The following is a 21395-nucleotide window of genomic DNA, read 5'->3' on the forward strand; positions in this document are numbered from 1 at the left end:
CACTCTTTGCTTCTTGCTGAAGAACCCCCTCCTCAACTGTTCCCCCAGCCACCCACCACACAGAAATTCAAATCCAGATTTTTTAAAAAAAAACAGCAGAGTGGCCCAATGGTCACAGAAAATCATAAAAATTCCAAAAAAAACCCCACAAGCCCCCAGATTCCTGCAGAAACCTCCCCAACTGTTCCCCCAGCCAGCCAGCACTCAGAAATTCAAACTCAGAAATTTTTTTTGAAAAAAAACAACCTTGCCCAATGGTCACAGAAAATCATAAAAATTCCCAAAAAGGCCCACAAGCTCCCAGATTATCGCAACCCCCCCACAACACCAAGTCCTTGAATCCCAAACACCCCAACCCAAAATCCAAAACCCCCCAAAAAAGTTTTAAAAGTTTAACTTACCAAATGGATGCAAGAGAAGTTCTGGAAAAGTTTTGGAAAAGCTTCAAAAGTGAGCAAAGTCTGAGAAAAGGCTACCAAACCACGTGCTAACAGTTGCTCCTCGAAGTCAAGTCGCAACTGCAGCTGTTCAAGCTAAGCACCCTTGGTTTTAACGGTTTTTAGACAAAGGAAACAAAGTCGCGAGACGTTTTCGTCTTGCGAAGCAAGCCCATAGGGAAATTCGTCTTGTGAGGCAAATCGAAAACGGAAAAACCTTTCGTCTAGCGAGTTTTTTGTCTTGCGAGGCATTCATCTTGCGAGGTACCACTGTAACTTATTCTGCTTGGTGGATGGGATTCTGCTCCAGCAGAAGCTCCACCTTAAGGACAAAGTGGGGGAAAGAGCATTCCAGGAACAGTATTATCCTTGGAAAGTCTGCATCCAAATCCCTGGCTGCAGAAACATTGCAGAATGTGAAGAAAATTTGTATTGTAGTGCAAGGAGATCTCTGGAATGTTGCTACTTGGGTAAGATCTCTGGAACTTGTTGCTACTTGGATAACAAGGACTAATAGAGAGGTTGTGTGGTTGTGTCAGATGAAAGATGTGGAGCTGAAAATTTTCTTCTACCATATTCTTCTGTTGAAAAGTTTCTCCTTTTAGAAACTCATTATTTCATTTTGTTATTGACCATTCTTCTGAACACATTGCCAGTCAACTGAAGTGGACACAATAGTAGTTATAGTTAAACTCAAAGTTACCATTAACTTTTAGGTGACTACTGCTAGGAAGCACAGATGTTTATCTACACAGCTCTTCAAGCATGCTACAATTAGTATGTTAATGATATCCAGTGATTTTCATACTTTGAGTTCTTGTTTTCAGGGTTAATCAAGAAGATATTCACTAAGCAACCCAAATGTTTCCTTCACATAACTGCAATAACTACACCCAAATTTGTTGTTTGTTCGTCCAGTTTATAGCCCACCTTTCTTTCCCAATAGAAACTATGTGACTAACACGAAACACTTAACAGTGGAGTTAAATTAATTTTTGAAGTTGTAGGTATTACTAGGTTCACTACTTTACATTTAAATATAGTATAATGTATAGTTAATAACCATTTCTTTTTGTTTGTAGGTGTCAGCTGCGATGCATGTTTAAAAGGAAATTTTCGAGGTCGCAGATACAAGTGTTTAATTTGCTACGATTACGATCTGTGTGCATCTTGTTATGAAAGTGGTGCAACGACGACAAGGCATACAACTGACCATCCAATGCAGTGCATACTAACAAGGGTAGATTTTGGTAAGTGATTCTTGCTTTTTTGGGGGGTCACAAGACATATATTGTGATTTTTATATAACTTAGGATGTTTCCCAAACTAACCTTGCTCTTTTCAGATGGCATACGTATACATTATTTTGTTTTGCTTTTATTTTTCTTCATTTAGTTTTGATTGCATTTAATATGAGCACTATTCAAACAAGCACTGCACAGGGAATTTAAAAAAGTTAAGCCCCTTGCTGACACTTTATGATTTTTAGCCTCCCATCCAATCGATGTTTACTTGGGAATGAAGCCTAACTGGACTCAGTGAAACTTCTGAGTCAACTTGCATAGAATTGGATTTTGTGTATAAGAAGAAACAGGAAGATGGGAAGGGATATTCAGTTATTTAAAAAGCACATGAGAATTTTCATAAACATGAATAATCAAATACAGGTTAATTCCTTTTTATTGTTGCTGTTCATCAGTGGTTTGTTTTGTTTTATTTTGTTGAACCTGGAATTAGAAGGGAAAACAAGTGAAGTTAATTCCTTAGCCTTTCAAGAGGAAGTAGTAGTGTGGCAAGTGGAAGTAGAATGCAAATTGTAGATACAGAATTCAAAGTGTAGGGAGATGTGAGAGCGAGAGAAAACATTTCAAAAATGAATTGGTACCTTCACCCAGAAAACCGAAGGTATAAACCTGTGCAATATGGCTATTCTCATTTTAGTGGTACAGAACTTCAAATATTAAATTCCAATAATATATATATGAAAAGCCCACAGCATAATCAGAGCAGAGTAAAAGTGGCCAGCATTCCATCAAAAATAACAAGTTGTTCCATTTTGGTGGTCAAAACATGTGTTGGCTCAGCTGGTGTATGTTTTGACCACCAAAATGGAATTAGATGTCTAATTTGTAACTGTTTCTTGTTTGTTCTCTCACTCTCACTCTCTCTCTCTCTCTCTCTTGTGGGGGAAAACTGCTGTAGCCACTGCACTACACCTTTTGACTTTGATACATATCATATTCACTTGATTAAACCATGTAATTTTGCCTTGCTAGACATACTACAAGTTTGGGCAGCCTCCGTAGCTTCAGTGCACCTTACTCATTTCTTATACTGCTACCTGGGTTATAATGGTGCTACGGGAGTATAGCTATAAAATACCTTCCAGTGATGTAAGCAGGTTCTCTTTTACTAATTTTATAGATCTCTCTTACCTTGAGGTTCTATGACTTTATCATTGTTGAAAAGTTATTTTTAATATCTATGATCAAAATGTATTTGTCTGAAGCATTTTAAACTCGGTTCTTCAGCCTGAGATAAGACTTCTTTGAGGTCAATATTTTGTTTTGAAGTGGTATTCAAACAGAGGGAGGGCATATTAGCTCTCCAGACAAGTACCAGAGCCTATATTTAGCAGAATACTGCCTCCAGTGTATGTGGTTGTACGTCTGTCAAGTACAGGTTTGTTTATAGTGTGGTTTGCTTGCCTCCTCTCAAGCTTGTTTGGTGGTTTGACAAAAATAGGAGAGCTGCAGTTTCTTCATTCACACATTACAGTGTTTCCTCCTCATCCACTTATGAATTATGTTTGTCTCCTGTATTCCAGTTTCGACATACAGCCCTTAGCTTGTCCTGTCCCTATTCTCTGAGTGGAGTTGCAGGAAGTCCAGCCAGAAATTTCCCTCAGTTTATTCCCTCCCTTCTGCCTGTCCATTCCTCAGCCAGGCTTTCTGTCAAATCTTTGGGAGAAGAGGATCTGTGAAAGAGCCTGTGTGGTGTCAAGCAGGGAACTGGGGAGACTCAGGTCCAAGTTTCCACTGCACCATCATTGGCTACTTCACAGCTTGTTGCAAGGATAAGAGGGAAATCTAAAGGCTCATATGTGTTTATTTCAAGAAAATGGGTTCATCCTGGAAGTGTGGTGGTTGTTGCATGTCAGGGGTAATCACCCCCCTTCATGGATAGGTTGGTTTGCATAGTAAATCACCACGACCCGTGCCAGTACAGGGAAGTGTATCATTGGTATGGTGCCTTTTATTAAGAGTCTACACAGGACATAGATTACAGATGGTAGCTACATGCACAACTAGCAGAGGGTTGTGATTGTGCCGGACTGTGCGTTGAGAAGAACTATGCTGCTTCTGCAGCGTTGTGCAGCAGAAGCACAAGGGGAGAATTCGCAAAGTATGAGTTATGAATCAGGCCTGAGTGGAACTAACTTGCTGTTTACACACCAGCTCATATCCTGTTCTGCTTCTGGTTTGTTTGCTGTAGTGTAGAAAAGGACTTCTGGAGCTGCAAACTTCTTGCAGAAAATGAGGGGGCCAAGTTTCACTTTGTGAAATGTGACTAATGTCTACTGTGGCTTATAATTTTTCCCATGTTACATTTTGTTCAGACATATGTCACTGGAAGACCTGAGTATACTGGGCCTTTCCCGCTATATTGGCATATCATTTTGCTTTGCATTTCATTTTAAAAGAAGATTCAGGAGTGAGGAGCAGGAACAATTCATAAACACAGAGGGACAGGCGGCTCTTTGCATTTCCTTCTCTTTGATGAACCAACCCCTTTTTAAAATTGTTTATTTTTAATTCAATGGGTATGCATGTGTTTTTTTAAAAAAGAGAAAAGAACAAAACAACAGTACACATCTTGGGTACATAAAAGAAAAAAATGGCACCATTTATATATATATATAAATTCACATTTAGATTAAAACAATGAAAGAGCGTTAACAGATTCTAAATGTAAGAAAGAAAAATTTGGGTAAGTCATGGGTAAGGTAAACAAATGGGTAAAATACTAAAACTACTTTTAGATAAATAATTTGTGGGGACTATATTGAGCTTGGGCAATTCTGAGATATGTAATAAAATTACAACAAATATCCACACAATCCTCAGGCTCTGCATTTTCCTGCAGCATACACCACTGATGAGCAATTTTTTCCATGACTGCAGCATGTACAACCCTTTTGAGCCAGTTATTGATTGTAAAATTTGAAACCATCTTTCCATCCCTGGGCCCACAGCAGGGCAGGTTTCCGCTACCAGATAAAGGACAAATGGTTTTAATGTTGCTGAGGAGTTGTTGCTTTAAAATGTAGAGAGGAGGTACCGAGCTTGAACTGGCTGGACTACGTTACCAATAATGTTGCTAATTTCCCCCATAACTGCAACCCAGTACTGACTCTGCATTTCCTTCCCTCTGATGAAACAACCTTTTTATGATAGTAGGATCTAGTATATAGAAGACTTCTATCCCACTTTTAAATATGGGTTCTCAGAGCTGCTTGCGAAAGAAAAATAAAACAATATGAATAAGCATCAAATGAAAACAAATAGCATAAAATGGAACAGGTCCATCAAAGGCAGCAGTTAAGTGCCTCAGCAAATTGATTCACCTGCAGGGTTGACTGCTTCAGCCTGGAGCTCTACTGGCAAGCACCACTCCCCATTCCCATGCCCCCAAACCACAAAACACCACTAGCTTTATCTATGGTGTTACAGATACATTGTGATGCCTGGATTGCAGTGCAAAACTTAAGATTTGCCCTATTCGGACATGGATTCCAGAGGTTTCTGGCTAGTGTCTGGGATGACTGTTGCAAACCAGAACATCATTTACAGAAACAGCGGTAATGGTACCAAAAGCTTTGCTCTGCAGACCAAAACTGATTGGGAGGCTACGTGTACTCTTAAAAACTCTTCATGCTCCTACGGAGATTAAAATCCTTTATAGTGAGAAACACATGTACAGTGGTACCTCGGGTTAAGTACTTAATTTGTTCTGGAGGTCCGTTCTTAACCTGAAACTGTTCTTAACCTGAAGCACCACTTTAGCTAATGGGGCCTCCCGCTGCTGCCGTACCGCCAGAGCACGATTTCTGTTCTCATCCTGAAGCAAAGTTCTTAACCCGAGGTACTATTTCTGGGTTAGTGGAGTCTGTAACCTAAAGCGTATGTAACCCGAGGTACCACTGTATTACAAAAAGTGATGGTTCTTCAGTAGATTTTCATTTAAGAAAATATTGGTTGACTACAAGGTGGCGTAGGGAGCTTGTTAGCTTATTGCCATGGATATAGTTTTCTGGGATATTCATTAGAACTCACTTGAAAACCGTATTAATGTCACTTATGTGGCCTCATTAAAATCTGCTTAAGTGCTAGAGTAGAGATATATAAAGCAAGCTTTCTTAAGTACTGTCCTATTTCTGTTGGTTTCTGTGGGACCAGGTAGCAGTCTGTATTCCTGAGTGACATTCTTGCTCTTTTTCAAGTTCACATAAGCATCATTTGTGTATTTTCATAGCTTGGCACGTGCAACAGCATTCAAGGATGTTTTCTATTTTGTATGTTTGAGGAAGAATAGCTGTACTTGGATCTTTTACCCAACCTTTCTTGTATTGGAGTAACTTTCACTGCGGGGAGAGTGGGATTATCCGGCTTCAAGCGTTCCGTGTTGCTTTAATGTTTGCATTGTGCAGTCATAACATTTGTTCCCTGTTGAGAGGAGGGGTCAGCAAATCAGAATCTAACATCTGGGACCTGAATTCTGTCCCTACAACTTGTCTCATTCCTGAAGCAAACCTTTCCCCAGGACTGCATTTAGACAGTTTGGTGGTATAGATGTTAATCTTGGTTTCAAATTCTGGTTTAAGGGAATTGTTGGTTAGTTCTAACCAGGTTTAATGTTAGAGCTGACAGATTCCTTCAGCATAGTTAAGACATGGAGAATAGGTGGCAGTTTTTCAAGTGAGGCAGCACATATATCTAGTAGAGGTTATGTCTATCATTATCATAGAATTGGAAGGGATCACCAGGGTCATCTAGTCCAACCCCCTGCAATCCAGGAATCTTTTCTAACCCACAACCCTGAGATCAATTCTCCTGCTCTACTGGCTGAGTCCAGTCTGCCAAGTGCACTGCTGTTGTTGCTGCTGCTGCTACTCAGGGTATATTCATTTCATTGTGGGACTTCTGCAGGAACAAAGAAAATGCTTCTGCTTTCAATGGGGAAATAACATTTTCCTTGCATAAACACATGTCAAGTAAGGCTTTATTGTCATTCTACAGTTGTGGTGGTGGAGAGCAGCAGTTTGTGTTTCTGCTTGTATATTTGTTTCGGGTTGCTTGGCTTTGTGACCACTTTCTTGTGAGTCCAGGTGTACAAACTCCTACCAGCTACAAATGAAGCAGAGGAAAACTGGATCTGGTGTTTTAGCTTTTATTGTTTAAAGAACTAATGATGTATATTATTCTGTAAGATGCCTTAGTGGTTGTTGACACTGGTTTGTTTTCAGGTGTGAAAATATTAACACACTTAGCACTTCTAAGCATAGTATTATTAGGATTACTTTGTGTAGGAAAATGCCATTAGCCTTGTAGATTCTTTCTCAATTCTGAATAATAATAATAATAATAATAGATTATGTGGCTAACAAAACACAAAATGAAAATCCTGTATTGTGAGAGATGATTGTGTTCAATTGGGTGTGCAGAACAACTTGTGTAAACACAATAGAACTTCCCCCTCCCCCAAATCTGCTCTGGAGAGTTGGGAGCAAACCTAGAGCAAATTTGGGGGCTGCAGGGGGAAGAAAGAGAGGGAATGTTGTGTTGTACTCATGAAAGTTCCACACATACTGTGAATTAGTTGGATGCAACTCTTCATAATTGAATTGTACATTAGACCATATGTTTGAGTTAAGTTTGGTGTGTCCTATATTTGTGACCATGATCATTTTTTATGAATGGAATTCTCACATATCTTATTTCCCCCCCAGATTTGTACTATGGTGGAGAAGCTTTCTCTGTAGAGCAGCCACAGTCTTTTACTTGTCCTTATTGTGGAAAAATGGGGTATACGGAAACATCTCTTCAAGAACACGTTACTTCAGAACATGCAGAAACATCAACAGAAGTGGTAAGCACAGTCAGCCTTGCTTCTGAATAACACCAACAATAACTTGAAACTTGAAATTCTGCCTATCGTGGGGGTTTTTTAAAAATAGAAAATTAGTTACAATTTATAAATACTAATTTAATATTAAAAGTTGCAGGAGATCACTTACCAATGTCTTTTTTCCCATTGACAATTTTATTTTCAGGTTTTCTCTTCTGGCCCCGCTTCCCCTGGAAAATCCTCCCCTGGAAAATAATACAGACTTGACCTTGAGAATGCTTTGTGCCATATCTGAGCAAATGCAGTTGCCCTTTCTCCATTCTGAATGCAAGGCCATGCTATTGACACTTAGAGGAAAAGTGTGAGCAAAAGGCTTTAAAAGAGAATCAAGCAAATTCATGGAGCAGAGGGCTATTGAGGGCTAGTAGCCAGGATAGTTATGGTCTGCCTCCATAGCTGGAGGCAGCAGAGCTTTTGCATATCAGCTGCTGGAAACCGCAGGAGGGGAGAGTGCTGTTGCGATTGAATCCTGCTGGCTGATTTCCCACAGGCAGGAGTTTGGCCACTGTGAGAACAGGATGCTGGATTAGATGGGCCACTGGCCTGATCCTGCAGGCTCTTCAGCCAAATAAGGTAGACCAGTATTCAGCCCTTTAAGGTAGACCAGTATTGTAGACCACAGTGATCCACGCGACGGTCATCTCCAGGCTTGACTACTGTAATTCGCTCTACGCGGGGCTGCCCTTGAAGCTGACCCAGAAACTCCAGCGGGTGCAGAATGCTGCAGCGAGGCTCCTCACGGGGTCTCTGCCATGGGAGCATATTCACCCAGTGCTTTTCCAGCTGCACTAGCTCCCGATGGAGTACAGGGTCAGATTTAAGGTGCTGCTTTTGACCTTCAAAGCCCTAGGACCCTCGTACCTACGGGACCGCCTCTCCCGGTATGCCCTGCGGAGAGCCTCAAGGTCCATAAATAGCAACACCCTAGTGTTCCTGGGCCCTAAGGAAGTTAGATTGGCTTCAACCAGAGCCAGGGCCTTTTCAACTCTGGCTCCGGCCTGGTGGAACGCTCTGCCTCATGAGACCAGGGCCCTGCAGGATCTGATTTCTTTCCGCAGGGCCTGTAAGACAGAGTTGTTCCGCCTGGCCTTTGGCTTGGAGCCAATTTGATTCCCTCCCCCTCTTTCTTTTTTCTTTTCCTTCTCCTCCTGCGATGAGGCTACATTTTAATATTTTAATGTTTCAATATTTTAATATTGTATTTTAATTTTGTTTTTAAGTTGTAATCATTCAACTTGTTTTTATTATTGCTTGTAAGCCGCTCTGAGCCCGGCCTTGGCTGGGGAGGGCGGGGTATAAATAAAAATTATTATTATTATTATTATTATTATTATTATTATTACTACTACTACTACTACTACTACTACTACTACTACTACTACTATCCATGCATTTCCAGAGGCAGCCTGTGAAGCTCATTTGAGCCAGAGACTTGCTGGCTTGTAGCTCACACTCTTAACTATGCAATATGCTAGCTTTCAGAGGATAGCATGCATGTGAGAATCTTCAAAAATATTTGGGTTGTGATTTCTTTTGGGGGGCATCAGAGGAAACCTGGTTCTCTCATTTTCTGTGCTTTGGTTACAGTAAGATCCCTGTTCTTTTGTTAACATCGCAGGCTTGAGCTTAGTAGGGTGCAGTTTCACTTTTACCTAGGCAAAGGTACCTATATAGTGTTGCCATTGAATCAGCATATTCTGAGTTCATCAGCTTGTGGACAGTTTGGTGGTTGGAGAATAAAACAAATTTTGCTTCCAAGTCCAGGTTTAAATAAGAAATTTGGTGCTGAAATTTGCTACTTTTCAGTTAAAGAATGTTCAGCTGATTCATCATTTTCCTTTTAATTGATTATGTGTTAACTAAATATGCACATTATCAAAACCTCCATATGCTGGCTTGAAATACTGGACGAAGAACATCTGTTCCATTATTGTCCTTATAGCGAGGTGTTCCAAATATATAACCAAGCACACCTTTCTGCAGTTGAGGTTTTTGTATACCTTATTGAAAGGTTCAGTTAATACTCAGAGTTCAAGCTTTCATTGACTAATCTACCAATTAAACCTTGCAGCACTACTGATCTTACAATTCAGCCCGTAACATAGTTAGGATTGATTCCACAGGGTGGCAGTAATGTTTCATAGATGTGAAATACTATACCAGTCTGAATGGTGATGATAGTGCTTAGCAAAGTGCTCCATTCTTCCTGGTATCCCAGGCATTGCTCTTGAGAGTTTTCTGTGCAATGCCGTAGGGAGGTTAGGCTTATTCCAGAAGTAATCAGAGGATCCATAATCCTGTCTCATTCACTTAGAAGTCTCTCGTGTCTCTGCAAATGTGGCAGGTTGCTTGCAGGCAGCTCTTAAGGTTTTTCCCCTATGCTCCAAACGGGTGACTTAGCAAAGGCAGTTCAGGTAACAGCAAAGGAGAAGACCGGAAGGGGCAGAGGTGACTGAGCACTGCCTAACAAAACCAGAACTTGTATATAGGTTTATTTAAATTGTATTCATCAGATTTGATGCACCAATAGGTGTGGCACAGAAAAGCTTTGAAGTCTTGTATGTTTTGGTCTCCTGGACAAACTCACACAGGATTATTTGTCATTTATAAAATACCTTGGGTTTAAAGAGACTCTGCAGAAAGAAATATTAACCTTCTCGGGAAGAAATATTGGGCAGCAAAACTTCGTATGTGTCAGTGCATGTTCTTGCATAGTCAGATAAGTCTGCATTTTTTGTTCATTTTACTTCTCATTATTGAAAACGGAATGGCACAAGAAGACACAGCAAGCTTAAAAGTATGGCGACATGGCTGAAGCTGTTTCCCGTCCCTTTAGTAAAATGATTGAGCTAAATCAAATCACTCATATTTATTGAAACACAAGTGCTGTTAAATCTTCCCTTTGTAATCGTTTGTTTTCTGTCTAAAGTGGCTGCTGTGTTCCATGTTTCCAATTATTATTACAATTGTTTTATGTATTGCCTTCTAAACCACTGAATCAAGGCAATTTGCACATAGGATAATTAAAAACAGTTAAAGCACACAAAAAGAACAGATGCCTTTAAAACAGAACTAAAACTTTTAACAAATGGACACTCATGGTAAACACCCATTTATCCATCTGGGAAATATATTTGATGTTGCATCTGCTTTGTAGTTTTGTTTGTTTCTTGTACAAGTCCTACTTTCAGTACTTTTATCTGGCTTGAAAATAACCTCTTGGCTGGGGTAATAATTGTTTTCAGACAAGACAGCCCTGTGTTTAGTATTGTCCTGTAATATTAGTACAAGTGGTAGGTCATCTGCTTTTCTCCTCATCTCCTCCTGGAAAGGAGAAACAGCTCTTGTGTGCTGCCTCCAGAATGAAGATCCTCTGCTTTCAAGGCTGCTTACTAGGCTGTCTGTTTTTCTGCCTTTCTAGAGAGGAGTGGGGGGCGGGGGGGGGGCGAGTGCAAACCTCCAGAATGAAGCGCTCTCATACAGAATTCTGCTTGGAAGGATGTGCCCCAGTTGCCTGGACTGACCCTATATTTCTTTCCTACCCTTTCTCGGTAGCAGAGTGTTAGGGACCAAAAGTAGTTCTGTTAGGGAGAGATGGCTAGAGAATCAGTCCAAGCAATCCCCCTCCCCTGGAGTTTGCCAGGATAAACTAGGTGGAGCTGATGAACTACTTCCTCTCTAGCAAGGAAGAATATACCATCCTACACTCTGTCTCCATAGCAGTGCCATGGAAGCTCCCTGCTCTTTTGCCTTCTTTTAGACACAAAGTGCTCCGTGTTACGTCTGGGGGAGTCAGAAAAGAAGCAGTTGCCTTAAGAGCCGTGGTTTGTGAAGAAACTATGAAGTATCAAGGACAGTTGCTCATCTTGGCTCTTCCCTGTCCAGGAGCATGAAAGGCACAGGGCTGTACCTGTTTGTATGATAGCAGCTCCTTCCTGTTTGTACTGGCAGCAAGGAGGGGAGCAGTGCTCAGGCGACAATCAGGTGAATGAATGGGGGCTTTCCCTGACTTCCTGATTATTTGGAAGGCTGGTCTTGAGAATCGTTATGAACTGGAGGGTGAGTTGTACGAGGGCTGCTATTTTCTCAGCATGTAGTAGCTTCTGTTCAGCGTGTTGGTCATTTTTTGGGGGGCCTTGAAGACACTTGCTCCTATGGCCTTTCTTCTGTCATTACAGATTTGTCCGATATGTGCAGCGTTACCAGGAGGAGATCCCAATCATGTTACGGATGACTTTGCAGCTCATCTTACACTGGAACATAGAGCTCCAAGAGATTTAATATCCTTGCCCAAGTCAAGAAGCAGCAACTGAAGAATTTTTTTGCTTTCTATACTAATAGCCACCCATGTTGATTCTGAAATAGGTGCTTTTGTTAGTGTGTTACATAGTTTTCTTTGAATAGCTAGATAAGCAAGAGAAACTCTGGAGCACTTCATGTTAATTGCACCACTATTGGCTAGTATAAACTGATAGGATTTACTGTATTTTTCGCCCTATAGGACGCACCGTCCCATAAGGCGCACCTAGTTTTTTGGGGGGGAAATAAAGGGGGAAAATTATTTCCCCCCCCAGGCATGGGGCTGGGGCGGGGGAGGCCCGAGCTTCCCCCGACCCCAGCCCCCAAACAGGCAGCTCTCTGCAAGCCGTGGGAGCCCAGCGCTGGCTCCAGCTGCTTGCGGAGAGGTCCGCGAAGCCTGGGCGCGCTGATCTCAGCGCGCGCAGGCTTTGGCATGCAGGCAACTCTCCGCAAGCAGCGGGAGCGCTCCCGCTGCTTGCGGAGAGGTCCACGAAGCCTGGAGAGCGAGAGGGGTCGGTGCGTACCGACCCCTCTCTCTCTCCAGGCTTCAGCGAAAGCCTGCATTCGCCCCATAGGACGCGCACACATTTCCCCTTCATTTTTGGAGGGGGAAAAGTGCGTCCTATAGGGCGAAAAATACGGTATTTTCCTTTCTTTTGAGGAAGATTTGAAAGAAAATACATTCTGTCTGAGCAAGTAACCTCTCCTCAAGCTTTGGGAATGCTCCAAGAAAGCGTTCAGAAGAATTACAAGAATAGCCTGTAATTCCGTTGGCATAAATATCACAATTAATGCAAAAATATATGATTTAACAAATACACACTCCCTACCCCCATGACTGATAATCTTTTACTGTATTCGGCTCATTAAAATACACATACCTATAACACCCAGGGGAGCAACTCCCTTCTGAAGGTTCCTTGGGCTGGAACTGGGGCAACGCGGGTGAAACTAGCCACCCCCTGATAGCAAACAAAGTCTCTCTCCCCTCACAGTTCTTCCTCTGGATTTGGCATTTGCTGCACATTGCTCTGCTCTTTGCATCTATACTGCTAATATTGTGCAAAATTGTTTTTAATACACCCAGTGTGATTTTTTTTAGATAAGGGGATCTGAAGATAGAAATGCAACTGCTAGGGTAATTTGCTATGGTTAGGGTAACTAACCTTGCTAGTTACTGGGGTTGTGCTTGGTTCACACCAAGCTAAGCTTGAGAAGACACAAAATAGCAGTGGTTCCCAATTGGGAATTGCCTAACCCACCCAGGGGGTCAGTGGCACCATTCACATAACAAAAACTACCTTGGAGATAATCAAAATTTTCCAAAGTAGGGGGCACCCATGGCTTGACTTTTAAATAACAAGAAATCCACAATACTTAGCTAATTGGGAACCATTGTATTTTAGCATTGGGGGCAGGCAAGCTGGAGCATGCCTCTAACTCTACCAGAGAAGCACACCCCAAACTCAACACGTTTGGGATGCCAGCGTTTACACTAAGCAGAGTCTGCATACTCGGTGCATCTGCTCTATGTGACCATAATTGTGTCAAATAATTGGGCCCTTTCACCAAGTCTGGTGTTCCATTCCTCCCACGCAAGTAATGCAATGGGGAGGGAAATTGCTGTGTCTGCTCTTCAGATGCCATGATTGCAGCACTAGGCTGGGAGGAGAGATTTAGGCCTCTCAGCCCAGTGCTGGCCACGAGAGTGGTGTGTTCCAATTAACAAGAGCTTGCTGGGGGGGGGGGAGGTGTGTTTGCATACAGTATGGATGCCTGGTGAGTGTAGTTCACGGGCCTTGGAGGGCTGGCTAGCCTTGAATGTGGTCATTGCTCCTCTAAACTAAGAAGGAAGCTTTGCGCCTGTTCTTTACAAGTGCATTGTCTTAGTGGCTAAGGCATTCCTGTTTGCGTGTTGACACTTTCCTTCCCTTAACTCATTGCTTACGACGAATCCAGTGGTGTTCGGCATGTACGTAGAATGTTTCACCCAGGCCGGGGTTTGGGTGGCCCTCGCGCACGTAGATCCAACATGCACTTTACTAGCAGTTCCACTGGTGGTTTTTCATCTTCGCAGAGTTCATATTCTCCAAGCAATAGGGAAGCCATGGATCCTATAGCTGGTAAGATTTGTGAATATTTACATATCCCTTTGTATTTTTGTGCACTTGCATGATTTAAATTCTTCCACCTCACCCCCCAAAAGCAGGAATATCTGTTGTTAGATTTTATCTCTGTTCCCTCTAGAATAGTCTTCAGTGAATCAGAGCTTTAAACATCTACATGGATGTTTATATTTTTAAGAAGTTGCTGCAACGATGAACTATTTGGGCTGGCTGAGAAAGTTTTAAGGAACTGCTGCTTTGAGCAATAATTCCGGCCACTTCAAAAGTATCCTCAGGGCTTGTTGAATGTACTACTGTGCTGTTAAAACACTAATGATGTGTCAGGGTAGGGGATCATTGGGGCTGCATTTTAGGGACTATGAGTATACCTTCGTCTGTTTTACCTTGTAGTAGCAAAATGGGAAGCTTATGGAATAGATACTGTGGGAGAGTGAGGTGGTAGTGGCAGAGGACTGTTTGGTTACATTAGATTTCACTCTTAATTCCTGAATCCATTTTTTATATTGGCAGAGCTTTTATCTCAGTTGTCCGGTGTGAGGCGTTCTGCAGGGGGACAGCTCAATTCCTCTGGCCCTTCCGCGTCTCAGTTGCAGCAACTGCAGATGCAACTGCAGTTAGAACGGCAGCATGCACAGGCAGCACGGCAACAACTGGAGACTGCACGTAACGCGACAAGGCGCGCCAACACTAGCGGCGTCACCACCACTATTACACAATCCACAGCAACAACCAACACATCCAACACAGAAAACAGTCAGCAGGCTATCCAGAACTCTCAGTTCCTCCTTACAAGGTAACTCGTTCTAGAGGGTCGGAATTGCAATTATTGGTTCTGAATCACTCCAGGAATCCATCCCCGCTTTTGAAATTTGTGTATTTTGATGGCATGTTCCTCCTTCCCACAAGCTGCTTTTTAGCCACCTCCTTCAGGAGTCATTATCTGCAACCAAGCACACGTAAACTTTTGTGCCTTTTCTGTTACTGCTTGTATCTATTAAAATGAAATTGTTGGCTTAAGTGGCAAAGGGCAGAGAGGGGATAGAGTTTTAAAGTGGCTCAAACTGTAATTTAAAAGTAGGCGTTGAATACAAGTTTTTCTTGCAATTCGCATTCCTGGAAAAATCAAGAAAATTACTGAGCAATCTGAGGGCCATTTAACACAGTGCTGTTATGTGTAGCTGCAATTCATTATCAAAATAAAAAAATTCCTTCCTGTAGCACCTTAAAGACCAACTAAGTTAGTTCTTGGTATAAGCTTTCGTGTGCATGCACACTTCTTCAGACACCCACGAAAGCTTATACCAGATGCACACGAAAGCTTATACCAAGAACTAACTTAGTTGGTCTTTAAGGTGCTACAGGAAGGAATTTTTTTATTTTGACTATGGCAGACCAACACGGCTACCTATCTGTAACTGCAATTCATTATGTTTAACTCTCAATTCCAAGATGCTGGCATATTTTTAAAAAATATTATGAATCAAAATATATTACAACAAATTAATTCCTTCATATACATATTCTCAAATCTACGCATTACAAAAATTGTATCTGTTGTAAAGTAGAAATACCGAGATAGTAATGGATTCATCAAATATTTCTCTTAAATTACTCTTTAATTCTCTTTAAACAAAATCTCTATGAGAACTCATAATATAGAACAAAAGGGAACCAATTAATAATGGTCCTCCACTGTAGACTGATTATCATATTTTAAATATTATGTTATTTTAAAATCATTTTCATTTCTTCTGACTTCTTCCAAAGACATTATTTTACTGAAGGAGACTGAGTGTGTTGTCAGTTTCAAGTTATGGTCAACTTTGCTGTCACAATTTACATTATATGCTAACTTTGAAATAGTATATAAAGCCTAAATGGAAAGTTAGATCCTGTAGAACTGAGACTAATAATCATCTGTGTGATGGGATGATGAGCTGCTTGTGTGTAAAATCGTAGTCCCTCAGAGTTTGTGCAAATCCACAAACCTCTGTCTGTGACAGAGCTCCTCGGACATGTCTGCTCTAGTCACTTGCAGATTCCGACAGTGGTTGCTTTCGGAATCGTTTCCAGCATAAAAACTCCTTAACGGAAACACGTCTTCTGGACTCACGGCGTGACAGCTTCCGGCGAGGAATGGGTCTCCCTATGGGAGCTTCAGACACCCCCCCCACTGTTCTCGCTGGACGTGTCCCTGAGCCCTCCCTCTTGCTCGCTTTCCCTCAGAGTTCCACCTCTTTCCCTGCTGGTTCCTGCTTTGGCTGCTGAGTCTCTCTCAGCCTCCGTGAGACTTTCCACCAGAGACTCACCTCTCCCCCTGCTGGTCCCTGCTTCAGCTGCTGAGTCCCTCCCAGCCTCCGTGAGCCCTTTCCCCACCTGTTCCTCCGATGGCAGTTCCCTGACAATCTGCTTGCTTCGTGGTCCCACTACATATGATTAGCAGCTTCAACTGTCTCCCAACAGCCTGCTTTTGTACCATTAGAAGTCTTAGGTAACCCCAGTGGAGTAAAAGACCACATATGGAGTACCATGGCATGGGCCTCTCAAATCTACACAGATGTACACAGTTGCCATATTTTGAAAAACTTAGCCACATTTTTGAAAAGAGAATTCTTAAGCCACTTTCCCACTTACTCATATTGGCCCCTTCAGTTTGGCCCTTCAACTTTGCCTTGCTTACTTCCTCTGTAAGATTACTCTTCCTTCCTCAATTTTATCTTAAGGGAATGCCTTCTTTAAAAAAAATAGAGAAGGAACCTTGTTTTAAACATCTTGTTTGTTGTGATTCCTTCATTTAAAAAGGACTTCTCCTTCTTTGCTTACATCTCGGCAACTTTTATACTTTTGATCAGATAAATTCTAAAAGATACCCAATACCATCTTTGGGTCAGAATAATCCCTGTGTGAAGATTCCTGGGAAATAGATTTTAATCTCATCTCCTGAATAGGTTCCTGGGGTCTTCCCTTTGTAGCAGAACGTCACAGCAACCCTCCATTTTGTTAAATTTCCACGCAAAAAGTACCAAGGTGGCAAACTATCTGATAGCAGAAGATGGGAAAGTTGAATGGCGTGTGCAGCAATACATTCAACTGTCTGAGCAGTAATCCCTCCAGATACTATGCAGGTTTGCTAAAGTTGTACTACCCTGAGAATTTTTCAGGGGAACTGAATGGGTTCCAAAGAAGCAGCATTGGAGCAGTTAAGGTCTCAAGAGTGCTGGTGGTAGGGACTCAGGGTATTGGATATAAGCAAGGAGTGATCACTGGCAGTCTCTGATCGTCTCTTTCCCAGAAGTGTAGAAATAAATCAGATGCATCTTTTCTGAACCCAAGACATCCACAGGTCTTTTCATGATCTTGTAGATTATTAGACAGTGTTCCCAAGCCTCAGAATTTTCAGCTATTTCCTGTTTTGTCTCCCCATCTTGTGCAGGTTGAACGATCCCAAGATGTCTGAAGTAGAGCGTCAGTCAATGGAGAGTGAGCGAGCTGACCGCAGCCTGTTTGTTCAAGAGCTTCTGCTGTCCACTTTAATGCGGGAAGAAAGCTCCTCCTCTGATGAGGACGAGCGTGGGGAGGTTGCCGATTTTGGTGCTATGGGCTGTGTAGATATTATGCCTTTAGATGTTGCTTTAGAAAATCTAAATTTAAAAGAGAGTAATAAAGGAAACGAGCCTCGTCCACCTCCTCTTTGATGACATCCCACTTCGCAGACAATGTCCTCTGTGCTGTATTTGCCAATGAAAGTGGACAACAACTATCTTGGGTTTGTTTTGGTGATTGTAATTTCAGGTCTGTCACTCTTGTTACATTGTGTACATTCAAAGGAAGAGAGAAAGATATATATGATAATCATTTCCACTTAAAAATAATTTTTACTTCTAGCAGGTAAATGTAGGTTGCAGATCAGAGGGGAAATCCTCTGTGCCCTGTACTTTTTGACATGCAAAAAGGTTCTCCTAATACTCCACATTCAAACTGAAGAGGAAAAAAAATAATGAAATCTCTAATGAAGCTGCTGTGTGTATTTATGAATATTAATGAATAAAAACTGCTTGGATGGTTTACCTTTACTGCATGAGGTTTTTTGCAGCGTGCATGAGTTTTAGTGACCTTGTCATTTAAAAAAATTTAAATACAAGGAGTAAAACTATAAACGACTCCCTCCCCCTCCCCCAAAAGCTTTCCCATTATTCAAAGGTTACAAGGCAAAGAAGTTAATGCTCACTTAGCATTGTGTGGCCATCAAGTAGCTTTTGAATAATGTACGTCTGAACCACTTTTATTACATGTGCCGTTTGCACATCATGCAAGCTCTGCAGTGGGACAGCTTGTTTCCAGGGTGTGACGTTTTGCTCGGTGTGACCCTTGTGTTGCTCTCTTTAACCACCGCACATCCACGTGGAGTTTCAGCCTGCTTTTTATGCATCTCTAGGAGACACAAAAGTAAGGCCACTGCCAAAATCTTCTGGCAAAGGGGGCTTTTTGTGTGCCCTATAATCAAAATACTTGTTCAACTTTGTTTAAAAGTTTTTTTCCCTTTTTGTGGTTGTTAAAAGAAAACCATTTTCAAACTGTTAAAACATGTTTTATTCAGGTGTAGATTATTCATTTGCTCATTGTCTTAAAAGAAAAAAAAAGTTAACCTGGATTATGTTGTCTTAGTTTTAAAAACCTTCACAGTCTCAATCATATGTTTTTGAGTTATTTATGTATTTGCTACCTAGTTTGCAGAGACATGTCAGCAGCAGGAGAGCTTGAGGAGGTTGACTTCCCAAAATTTTGTCAATATATTACAACTGCATTCTTAATGCTAATTCTAGCACCTTTTTATTTATTATTTCTTGATTTTTTTCCTGGTATAAAAAAAGTAAAAAGCCTTTTTAATTGAATCATGCCACCTACATGCCTATACTATTAATCCTGTATGTATAAAAATGTACAGTGTTTTGTGCATAGACTTTCATAATAGTCCCAAGGCAGGGACAGGAGGGTTTTTTTGTTTTGGGGGGGTTGGGGTGGTGGGGAAGGGAATGTAAAGTTAGACTATAAAGACAAAATTGCACACAGCTTCTGATAAAATCTAAACTAGGCTTAGACAATAATCATGTTTCTCTCTGGTTCTCTCACTTTCTTCATCTCTTATCTCCCCTCTCAACCCTTTCCACTTCTGCTACATAGCAAGCATCTTAGAATTAAATTGCAGACTTGAGCAGTATGGTGGGGTTTTAAAAGGACAGATTCTCATCGAAAATGGGAAAAAGCCCCAGCCACTGGTTTTTAGTTTCTGACTCCAGTTATTTCTATATAAAATACAGTACTAGATTTGGTTCTTCTTTTTTTTAGTCTCTGCAACAGAATGTTCTAAGGGGGTATTTTACAGCAGCCCTCTGGTTATCTTGGGAGTTTAACCCAGCTAAGGATTTTTTTTTAATTGTTGAGGATTTTCAAAACCAGTTTTCAAGCTGTAGTCTTTTCAAACACACCTGCACATTACAATAAGACACGCAGTTCAATAAAGCATTTTCAAGACTGTTGTTCAGTTGGTTCTTCTTTGGTGTTGGCGTGTTATCCAGACACATTGATGCCAGGCATTCTTTTTTCAGTGATATTTTAATAAGACCTGCACTGGAGAAGTTCTTGGCTCATAAGATGACACTGGTGGGTTTTTTTGAGTTTGTTTTGTTGTAAAATGTAAATCTCCAGTATCTGTATGTGTTGGGGCATCTGCGGCAGAAGTACGGGTTTGAGACTGTGCTGAATTTGGGCACCCACAGCATTCCCTCAGATCCAGTCTCTAAAGCCTCAACTACTGCGAACTCCCCAGAGTGCAAAGGTGTGTTACATTTCAGTTTTTCCAGGCTTTGTTAGATGTTTGTTGGCATCCTGCTCTTCAGTTATGCTGGCAGTGTCACTACCAATCAACACAATTCAGCACATCAAAGCAGATGGCTATCACAGAAGTAGACTAAAATTAGATTCAGTTAATGGTTATCAGTGACTGACAATTTTGTTTAAAAAAACAACACATTTTTGGCAGGAAAAGGACAGAAGTGTGGGCACTAACCCAAGCATTTCTAGGGACAACAGTCCAGAGATGGACAGCTGTACCCACAAAGGCCTTCACCACTCACCTAACTGAAGAGGTTTGTGGGGGAGCCAAGGCACTTTCAACACCTCGGTGAAACTTGCAAGTAGGTGTATAGATTCTGATGCTGAGAGTACAGTCGTCGTGACACTGCGCTTCTCAGAAATGTATTTCAGGCATTGTATGCGAACAGTTTCGGGGACCTTCCAACCTACCTTCAATATTGGGATTAGCTCCACATTTCTGAGAGGTTCTTGGTGAATGGGTCACGGGCCATTTTTGCTTGGATGCACTGCTGAGTGCTGCTTGTTCCTGGTGCTAAGCTTCCTTCACAGTACAGGACAAAATAATGTGCTAAAGTTGTCCATTGGGTGCTGATTCCCTTCCAATGATGGCTCTACTTGTTCACTGTTTAAATTCTTGCACAGAATTACGTTTTAAAGAAGTGTGCAGTTGTTGGAAGTAATGTTTTATGTACTGTTTTGAGATCTTTAAAAAGGTATAGAAGTCACGTCACAGGATCACCAGTGGCAGTGCCTAGGCGGTGAAATTATATATATATATATATATACACACACCCACACACCCAGCTGTTTTTGGACTACAACTCCCATCATCCCTAGCTAGCCATCAGGGATGATGGGAATTGTAGTTCAAAAACAGCTGGAGGCCCAAGGTTGGGAAACACTGGTTTATGGAAAGTAATTTTATCTACTTTTATCAGAAGTAATCCATATTAGCACGAGAGGCAACTTAGCAACTCCAGCGAGTAGTCACAATCTGTTATTTATTGGTCAATGCTTGCTTAGTATTTTGACATACTCCATACTTCTCTTTCAACACCAACTCAACTAAGTTCCAGCCCATCTGACACGTTGCTAACTTTTGGTTAGGCTTTTTTTGAGAATGAGATAGTAAAGAGAAGTCTATAATCTTACCTATTTTATGAAGTTTATCACTGCCTTCGAGGATGTCTTCACACAATGCAAATTACAAGCACCTCCACCATCTGCGTAGATGAAAATTACCTATAGCCTGCTTGCTCAAAGCAACATAAAGCTGTTACCACCCAACCCAGCTACATCTCTTCACTCATCCCAAGACAGCTCTTGGGGCAGTGCTAATAGACTATTTGTGGTGGTGGTGAAGAGTTCTGCAAAACCTGTATTAGAGGAAGTTTGTAACCAAACCAAGATAACAAAACTTTTGCTATAAAAGGCATTTTCAAAACGGGGGTGAAAAAAGCAGCAGGAAAAT

At 41.5% G+C, this 21395-nt stretch overlaps 1 protein-coding gene across 2 annotated transcripts in view; it reads left to right on the forward strand.

The window, feature by feature from the left end:
• Positions 1 to 18115, forward strand: part of KCMF1 (potassium channel modulatory factor 1) — a 44251-nt gene extending 26136 nt beyond the window's left edge. For both annotated transcript variants that reach the window (XM_081176788.1, XM_081176789.1), the window contains exons 2-7: positions 1520 to 1687; positions 7447 to 7586; positions 11804 to 11905; positions 13873 to 14047; positions 14561 to 14843; positions 17484 to 18115. In XM_081176788.1, the coding sequence (XP_081032914.1) occupies positions 1520 to 1687; positions 7447 to 7586; positions 11804 to 11905; positions 13873 to 14047; positions 14561 to 14843; positions 17484 to 17745 (1130 nt within the window). In that variant the 3' untranslated portion in view covers positions 17746 to 18115. The remainder of the gene's footprint in view (positions 1 to 1519; positions 1688 to 7446; positions 7587 to 11803; positions 11906 to 13872; positions 14048 to 14560; positions 14844 to 17483) is intronic.
• The last annotated feature ends 3280 nt before the right edge of the window (positions 18116 to 21395 follow it).

This window comes from Podarcis bocagei (genome assembly GCF_964188305.1).
Source record: "Podarcis bocagei genome assembly, chromosome: 17".
Taxonomy (NCBI): Eukaryota; Metazoa; Chordata; class Lepidosauria; order Squamata; family Lacertidae; genus Podarcis; species Podarcis bocagei.